The sequence below is a fragment of the Callorhinchus milii genome, unplaced genomic scaffold (genome assembly GCF_018977255.1).
Source record: "Callorhinchus milii isolate IMCB2004 unplaced genomic scaffold, IMCB_Cmil_1.0 Scaffold27, whole genome shotgun sequence".
Lineage (NCBI taxonomy): Eukaryota > Metazoa > Chordata > Chondrichthyes > Chimaeriformes > Callorhinchidae > Callorhinchus > Callorhinchus milii.
In genome coordinates, this window is record NW_024704768.1 from 9,180 (window position 1) to 18,739 (window position 9,560).

At 50.5% G+C, this 9,560-nt stretch overlaps 1 protein-coding gene across 1 annotated transcript; it reads left to right on the forward strand.

Annotated features, from left to right (window-relative positions):
* Window positions 1-3,064: 3,064 nt before the first annotated feature.
* LOC103172239 (macrophage-expressed gene 1 protein-like) lies at window positions 3,065-7,664 on the forward strand. Its single transcript, XM_007885036.2, has 2 exons — window positions 3,065-3,783; window positions 5,986-7,664. The coding sequence occupies exons 1-2, from the start codon at window positions 3,206-3,208 to the stop codon at window positions 7,616-7,618; spliced, it is 2,211 nt and encodes a 736-aa protein (XP_007883227.2). The 5' UTR covers window positions 3,065-3,205; the 3' UTR covers window positions 7,619-7,664.
* Window positions 7,665-9,560: the final 1,896 nt, after the last annotated feature.

Consider the following 9,560-nt stretch of genomic DNA (forward strand, 5'->3'; position numbering starts at 1 on the left):
GACCAATTTATTATTGTTTTGTTTTGGAGGGATTATTATTAGGCTCTGTGTGGAGTAAGGAAACTTGCCCAAGGTTTCGCCCTCTGCCTGGAATTGAACTCAGGTCTCTCACTTGCAAAGCGAGTGCTCTAACCACTGAGCTACAGGACTCCACAATTCTGCCTCCTTGTCCTCCTGGACCTCTCCACCGCGTTCGACACAGTCGATTACACCATCCTACTCCACTTCCTTTCCTCCGTCATCCACCTCAGTGGGACCGCACTCGTCTGGTTCGAGTCCTACCTCCTAAACCGTTAGCAGTACATTTCTGCAAATGGCTTTTCTTCGCGCTTCCTCCCGGTCACCTGGGGGGTAGATACCCCAATGATCCATCCTTGGCCCCTTCTCTTCCTGATCTATATGCTCCCTCACGGTGATGTCACCCGCAGACACGGGGTTAACTTCCTCATGTTTGCGGATGACACTCAACTCCACTTTTCCACCTCCAGCTGCGACCCCCAGTCCCCCATGTTCTGTCAGCTTGTGTGTCGGACATCAGGAGCTGGATGAGCGCAAATTTCCTGCAGTTAAAATCAACAAGAAGGAAGCCATACTCTTTGGCTCCCGCCAACGTCTTCTGTCCCACGGTTCCGACCTCCTCAACCTACCCGACCGGTCCTTAAAACTCTCTGAACCCGTGCGCAACTTAGGCGTCAGGTTTTGGTCCCCAGTTATCCTTCCTCCCCACATCCGGTCCAGGGATCAGCACCGCTTTCTTCCATCTCCGCCACATTGTCCATCTCCGACAATACCTCACCGCAAAAGCTGCCGAAACCCTTGTCCGTGCCTTTGTCACCTCTCGGCTGGACAACTCTAACCTCCTCCTCGCCGGTCTCCCCTCCTGTCCACAATATTCAACTCATTCAAACTCCGCCACCCTCATTGTCACCTGCACCAAAGCCCATTACTCCAGTCCTGGCCAAACTCTACTGGTTCCTGTCACAGAACAGATCCACTTCAAGATTCTCACTCTAGGGTGAGGGTCATAGGCACTATGCAAGTTGTTAAATGCAAGTCGTTGTTGTTGTTCTCCCCCTTCTCTCTCTCCCTATCAGTCCCACTCGCCCTAAAAACCACGGTCATCTGGCCTGCTCCATGTCTCCCGCCTGACCCGCCCTAACATCGGCGGCCGGGCCTTCAGCCTCTCTGCCCCCACTTTTTGCAACTCCATCCCTTCGCCTGGCTTCCTCTCTTGCTTCCTTCAAGGCACGATTCAGGACCCTGCTTTTCGACCATGGCTTCATCCGCCTTCCTGCCTCTCTGCCCTCCCTCATCCCAACCCTGCCCCTCACACACTTGGATCCTGATCCCTGACTGTTCAACGCCCTGAGACGTCCTCCCAATTTGACAGACACTTCACAAATGTAATTTTGTTGTTGTTATTGTTGTTGTAAACATATGGAATAGGCTCCCTAGATGATAATGGAAGCAGAAAATAGCAGTGAGGAGGATGGTAGCAGACTGCAGGTGGACATACACAGACTGGCAAAATAGCCAGACACATGCAGATGTAGTTCAATGCAAAGAAGTACGAGGTGATTCATTTTGTGGGGGAAGAATGAGGAGAGGCAATATACAATAAATGTTACAGTTTTAAAGGGGGTAAATGAGCAGAGAGATCTGGGGGTTCACATATACAGATCTTTGAAGGTGGCAGCACAGGTTGACAGACAGGTTCAACAGCATATGGTATCCTTGTCTTTATAAATAGAGGCACAGAGTACAAAAACAAGGAAGTTCTGCTAAACCTTTGGTTAGGTCTCAGCTGGAGTATTGTGTTGAATTCTGGGCCTTACACTTTAGGAAGGATATCAAGGCCTTGTAGAAGGTGCAGAGTAGATTCACGTGAATGATACCAGGAATAAGGGACTTGTTATGTTGAGAAAGTAGAGAAGCTATCTTTAGAGCAGAGAAGGTTAAGGGGAGATTTAATAGAGGCGTTCAAAATTTTGATGGAGTAGATAAGGAGAAATTGTTTCCACTGGTTGGTGGTTCAGTAATTAGGGCACATGGATTCAAGATAATTGGCAAAAGAACCAGAGGGGAGATGAGGAGAATTTGTTTTACACATAGAGTTGTTACAGTGTGGAACAGATTCAATAACAACTTATAAAAGCGAATTAGACAGGTACTTGAAAAGGAAAAAATTGCAGGGTTATGAGAAGAGAGCGGGGGGTGTGGTTGATCAGGGTTATGGGGAGAGAGTGGGGGGTGGGGTTGATCAGGGTTATGGGGAGAGCGGGGGGGTGTGGTTGATCAGGGTTATGGGGAGAGAGCCGGGGGGTGTGGTTGATCAGGGTTATGGGGAGAGAGCAGGGGGGTGTGGTTGATCAGGGTTATGGGGAGAGAGTGGGGGAGTGGGGTTGATCAGGGCTATGGGGGGAGAGTGGGGGATTGGGACTGATTTGTTGGCTCTTCCAAAGAGCCGACACAGACACGATTGGCCAAATGGCCTCCTTCTGTGCTTTAATATTCTATGATTCTATTATTATTTTAGGGGCAGTGGAATTTCTTCATATCTGTTCATGATTCTTATGTAAAAATATGCCTGGCATTTGATACCGCATCAAAAACATCAAACATGTTGCAGCAATTCACAGTGAATTGTTCTCAAGTGTAGAGACTTTGTATTTGTTGGGCAAAACAGTAGCCAATTGAGGTAAGGCCCACAAATTTCCAAATAATGATTAAAAACAGAAGCAATGAGTCATAAGTGGGCGCACATACATCATTTCTATTCCCCGTGGCATGAAGAGTTTGTGGATGTTTTAATTAATAAACTGAACTGGCTCCAAGGTGACAGGTTTGGCAATGGAATGTCGGAATCAAACCAGCACTCCATCTCTTGTCCAGTTCCTGAGCCAGACGGGTCCACCAGTGTTCCAGGGCTCTTGCCAAACTATGCCTAATACTTTCCAGAATTAGGTAAGCAGGATGCATCCCTCTTGGGAGAGAGTGCACATTCCATTCCAACAATCTATCTCTGCGATTTCCATGTTTAGGTGGGATGCATGGAATTCTCAGCTTGGTTTGGATGCTCTTATTCATGGTCACCGGTTTCAATTCCGCGTGTGTCAGTTACATGGCTGACCACAAAAAAGGAAGTATCTTGTGTTTGGTGTTTATGTGAAGTGGAGAGGAGAGCATCCCAGTACAGATCACAGCCATGTCATTGAGAACTGTGGCTGTGTTTTTATTGCTCCTTCCCAATCTGGAGTTTGGTGTCCAGGGGGGCAGCATCAAATCAACAACAGGAGATGGGCTGAACGACTGTAAACAGACCCATTCCATCCCAGTACTGGAGGTGCTTCCTGGCGGAGGCTGGGATAATCTCAGGAATGTGGACATGGGCCGTGTGATGGACACCAGCTACCATCAGTGCAAAACTACCGAGGACGGCGCGTATCTCATCCCAGATGAGATCTATGTGATCCCCCGAAAACACAGTGAATTGGATATCAACTCGGAGATCATCAACAATTGGATGGATTACACAAGCTCCACCGCATCTTCGGTGAACGAACAAGTCTCCTTCTTACCCTTCCTGAACGGCAAGTTCTCCACCGACAGCCAGAGGGTCAGGACTCATCAAGCGAATGACAAGACGGTCACGGCCAGGATTCAGGTCAGGAATTCAGTGTACACAGTGAAGGCCTCGGCCTCATTCCAACTCGACTCCAGATTCAAGCAGCAGCTGTTGGCGATCGGTAGCCATTTGGAGAACAACCACAGCAGTGCTGCCAGGTCTGTAGTATTCCTTACGAAACAACAACCACACAAATAATCATAACAATAATGCATTTGATATAGCGTCTTCTCACTTTGAGACGTCTCAAAGTTCTTTACAGAATATACAGTAAAGTGTAATGACTGTATTTTGTGGGCGAAACACAGCAGCCAATTGTGCACATCAGTGTCCCACAAACAGCCGTGGATTGAGTGACCCAACTTTTTTTCTTTTTGAAGGGATTATTTCCCCCAGAAAGAGATCCACCAATCAATTAACAAGGGGGTCCCTATTTACTGCTAGATTAACAGGTGTGTGTGGAGAGTAAGGAAACTTGCCTAAGGTTTTGCTCTGCTCGGGAACTGAACCGAGGTCCTCTTGCTTGCAAGGCAATCGCGCTAACCACTATACACGGGACGCACCATAAAAATATCTAATATTGTAGTGTTGGGTTCTGCACAAAGAGCAGAATAAAACCATCTTATTCTTTATAGCCTTTCTATAATTAAGGACCCGAGAGCAGAGGAACCAAAGACACTCAGCAACTGATGCTTTGAAAATTCTTTACTTAACAAGAAATGTAAATTTGTTAGTTCAATTATCACAAATACAACAGACAGGTCAACAGCGTAGACAAATGTCGATATCAAAGTAACAGACTCAGTAGTTGGTCAGTCCATAAATCAATTCAAATCTTTGCTTCTTTGGTAGAGTCATTTGCTAAATTTACAAACAGCAGACGAATAATCTCTTGCTTCAGTTCAGAAATTTCTTGCTTGGGTTTGTTGATTCAAATGTAATCTTGTTGTTGTTGTCGATTGCAAAATCAAAGTTTAATCTTCAATGATGGACAACTGAGAGTGTACTTTACTTTGCAGTTATTATACATTGTTATTCTTCTCCTATTGCTTTCCAAAATGCTTTCAGCTGTCCTTAGTTATGTTAGTTCTCCTTCTTCCTGAAATTTGCTGGAATCAACAAAAGTTGAAGAAAAGATGGAACAGTCTAAGTCTGATGGATTTTAACCCCGAAGACAACCCATATGCTTCATTACTTCATATCGTAACATGAAAGATGTGTGGACAGTACCTGATATATTATGTCTTAGACTGAGCAAATTATGTTTCAACCATTCATCTTTTAAAATCGTTTCCTCCACAGTCAGGATGAGAATGCAAAATCTTGTCCCTGAAGCAATCATCTCACAGAAACTAAATGGCAAAATGAGGTCAAATGGTTTGGTCAGAGATCCATCACCAACTGACAAGTCAGAACTCATTCTTTAAGTGATAAATCAGCCTCTGAGATCAAGAAGGTTCTTTTTTTTACCCTCCAGGGCACTCACTGCTGATGACAGCACAGCCCAGCCTGGCTCACCTTTCCCCCCACCTCCCCGCAAGGAGGACAGAGATCCACGGATACATGGAAAAGATCTATTCTTAGGATTACAGGCATTACCTTGTTTCACGCAAAGATCTCCTTCATATCCCACTGCATAAGGGAAAGGATAACAGCCATCCAAATGCATCTCAAAATAACAACAACGACAACAACAAGATTCCATTTATAGAGCGCCTTTCACGTCGGGAGGACGTCCCAAGATGCTGTACAGTTGGGTCAGGACCCGAGCATTGGGGAAATGGTCAGGGTGAGGGGAGGGAGGGAGCGAGGAGGGGGGAAATGGTCAGGGTGACGGGAGGGAGGGAGCGAGGAGGGGGGAAATGGTCAGGGTGAGGGGAGGGGAGGGAGGGAGCGAGGAGGGGGTAGAGAGTCGAGAGGAGAGCTGAAGGCTGAAGGTCAAAGAGAAAGGTCTTGAGACCGGCCTTGAAAGAGGAAAGGGAGGAAGTGGCGAAGGCACTGGGGATAGAGTTCCAGAGCCTCGGGGCTGAGAGGCTGAAAGCCACCGATGGTAGGGCGGTTGGGGCGGGGGATGTGGAGCAGACCTGAGCCAGAGGAACGGGTGCTGTTTACCGAGCAGTATGTAGGAACCCAGTTGTTAGTTGATTGGGGGATCACTTTCCCAGTTATAATCGGCCCAAAAGCCGGTCACTGGTGTGCGGGCACTGCTGTGCGCAATTGTCTGCCAGGTTTCACCCACAAAACAGTCAATTCAGTTTACAGTGTATCCTGTGAAGCACTTTGAGGCATCTTGAAAACATGATAAGGCGCTGTGTCAAATTCGTGTATTATTATGATGGTATTATATATATATTTTACAGCTACTTCACTGAGATGCTGATTGTCAACTATGGCACACATGTCCTCACTAACCTGGACGCTGGCGCTAATCTGCTGCAGGAAGATCAGGTGAAACAGACCTTCGTGTCGGACACCAGGAACAGCAAGTCCTCGGTCACCGCCTCTGTCGGCATCTCCTTTTTTCAGAAGGTTAATGTCGGGGCCGAGGGCTCGGACAACAGCACAGACCAGTTCACGAAGCGCTACGTGGCCAACAGAACCCATTCCCGGATAGAGAGCCACGGCGGCCTGGCCTTCTACCCCGGGATAACCCTACACAAGTGGCAGGAATCCATCGGGAACCGCCTGGTGGCCATCGACAGATCCGGACCGCCGCTGCACGTCTTCATCAACCCCCTGACGCTGCCCGAGCTGCCCGAGCCCACGGTCTACAAAGTGTCCCGAGCCGTGGAGCGCGCCATCGCCCTGTACTACACCGTCAACACCCACCGCGGCTGCGTCAGCCCCGACTCCCCCAACTTCGATTTCAAGGCCAACGTTGACGATCACTCGTGTGAGAGCGCAGCCACGAACTTCACCCTCGGGGGTCTGTACCAGGACTGCGCGGCTGTGTCGGGGGTCGATGCCCAGTCTCTGTGCCAAACCCTACAGCAGAGAAACCCGCTGACGGGGGGTCTGAGCTGCCCCGAGGGCTTCACTGCGGTGCGGCTCGGCTCCCAGGTCCTGGAGCAGAGCTACAGTCGGTACGAGTGTCGGCGCCGCTGTGACTCCTGTTATTTGCTGTTGGAGTGTTGTGAACAGACCTGTGGAGACATTTACCGGGTACGGAGAGCGCGCTTCACCGCCTATTGGTGCGCGGCCCACGGGCCGGTCCCCCGGGCCTCGGGGCTCATGTTCGGGGGTCTGTACACGCGGAGCAGCGACAACCCGCTGACCGGCTCCCGGTCCTGCCCTCCCGCCCACTACCCGCTCTCTCTCTTCCTCTCCCTGAAGGTTTGCGTCAGCGACGACTCTGAGCTCGGCTTCCGTTACTCGGTGCCATTCGGGGGATTCTTCAGCTGTGAGAGCGGGAACCCTCTGGCGGACACGGCCCCCCGCGCCCCCCCGGGGTCACTGCAGAGCTTTGTCCAACCGCCCCCGAGGGGTCACAGCCAAAGCTGCCCCCGAGGCTTCAGTCAACACCTGGCGACCGTCAGCCAGTCCTGTCAGGTCCTGTACTGCGTCAAAGCCGGAGTCTTCACTGGGGGGAAGTTGCCCCCCGTCCACCTGCCCCCCTTCTCCCGCCCGCCCGGCCTGACCAGCACCGACACCGACACCGACACGGTGCTCGTGCTGGGCGAGTCCCGGCCCTGGGTCAGGGTGCAGGGATCACACGCGTGGAGACGGACAGAGGCGGCTCAGGGAGACCCCGGTGACCAGGGGAGGGAGGCTTCCCCCCGGGCAGGAGCGGCGGTGGGGATCGCTGTGGCCGTGGCCGTCGCGGTGCTGCTTTTGATGGGTTTCGCAATGTACCGCATCAAACGGTCCCGGAGCAGAGGTTACCGGGCACTCGGTACCCCACAGGCCCCCGGGGACGAGCATAGCTGCGGCAGCTATGGGACAACAGAGGCTGACAGCATCCTCCTCCCCGGCTCCCAGCGCGCCACAGTCTGAAATAATATTGAGAATGATCTTTGCATTTATATCGTGGAGACGTCCCAAAGCGCTTCAAGGAATATGCTGTAAAGTGAATTGACTGTATATTTGTGGGCGAAACGCAGCAGCCAATTGCGCACAGCAATGCCCCACAAACAGCCTTGGGTTGAGTGACCCAATTATGATATTTTTTGAGGGATTATTACCTCCGGAAAGTAATCCGACAACCAACTAACAACCGGGTTCCTACTGACTGCTGGTAAACAGGTGAGTGAAGTAAGGAAACTTGCCTAAGGTTACGGCGCAAAATTGGCTGCTGCGTTTTGCCCACAAAACACACAGTCACTACACTTTGCAGCATGTTCTGTGAATCGCTTTGAGAATCTCAAAGACATGATAAGGTGCCGTACCACGCTATCCTCCTCCACCGCTTGTCCTCCCACCTAAACTTTCAAGGCCCTGTCCTTGAGTGGTTCAGGTCGTACCTCTCCCACCGTCTTCATTTTGTTTCTACTAACGGCTTCTCCTCCCCCCCCGCACTGTCTCGTGTGGTGTCCCTCAGGGCTCTGTCCTCGGTCCCCTCCTCTTCACCCTCTATATGCTCCCCCTGTGGTGACATCATCCGCAGACATGGGGTTAACTCCCACATGTATGCGGATGACACCCAACTCTACCTTTCCTCCTCTACTCTCAACTCCACGACCCCCGATGTCCTGACATCTGTCTGTCTGACATCGAGTCCTGGACGAGAGACAACTTTCTGAAGAAAGCTGAAGCTCAACGTGCGAAAAACCGAGGCCCTCCTGATTGGCTCACGTCAGCGCCTCCGCACCTCAGGCGCTGACACCATCAGCATCCAAGGCTGCACTCTCCACCTCTCAAAGCCATCAGGAACCTCGGCGTTTTGTTCGACCCTGAGCTGTCCTTTCTCCCTCATGGAGTCCTGTAGCTCAGTGGTTAGAGCACTCGCTTTGCAAGTGAGAGACCTGAGTTCAATTCCAGGCAGAGGGCGAAACCTTGGGCAAGTTTCCTTACTCCACACAGAGCCTAATAATAATCCTCCAAAACCAAAAACAATAATTAAATTGGTCATTTTCAATCTACGACTGTTTGTGGGACATTGCTGTGCGCAATTGGCTGCCGCGTTCGCCCACAAATATACAGTCAATTCACTTTACAGTGTGTTCTGTGAAGCGCTTTGGGACGTCCTCCCGACGTGAAAAGTGCTATATCAAATGCAAGGATTATTATTATTATTATTATATCCGCGCCACAACTGGCACCACCTTCCATCACCTCCGGAATGTCGCCAGACTACGGCACTCCCTCACCCCTCACGCGGCTGAAACTCTGGTCCTTTGTCACCTCTTTGTCACCTCAAGGCTGGACTATGGGAACTCTCTCCTCGTCGGCCTTCCCGTCACCTCCCTCCACACTGCAGGTCATCCAGAACTCTGCAGCTCATGTACTGTCCCCCTCCTGTAGCTCTCCACTCAATTCTCTACCCCCTCCTCACTCCCTCCCTTCCCTCCCCTTACCTTGACCATTTCCCCCCTGCTCGGGTCCTGACTCAACTGCACAGCGCCTTGGGACGTTCTCCCGACGTGAAAGGCGCTCAATAAATGGAATCTTGTTGTTGTTGTTGTGTTTCAAACTCCCAACATTATTAGTATTGTCTTATGATGTGATCTCTGACTCCAGTCGGCTGACCACGATTCTCCCCAGCTCCTGCTCCTGTCGCTTGCTCAGCCTCAACAATACGTCGGTGTGTGCAGATTACACAACCAAATATATTGATTGTAACGCTTAGAAAATAAGGACCAATAAATATCTGTTCGTTAACAACAGCAAATGACATTTCTATTACGCCTTTCACGTCAGGAGACCTCCTGGCACCGGACCGTCAGAGATCCACACCTGAGCTGATGGTTGGGATCAGGAGGGATGGAGAGCAGGGAGG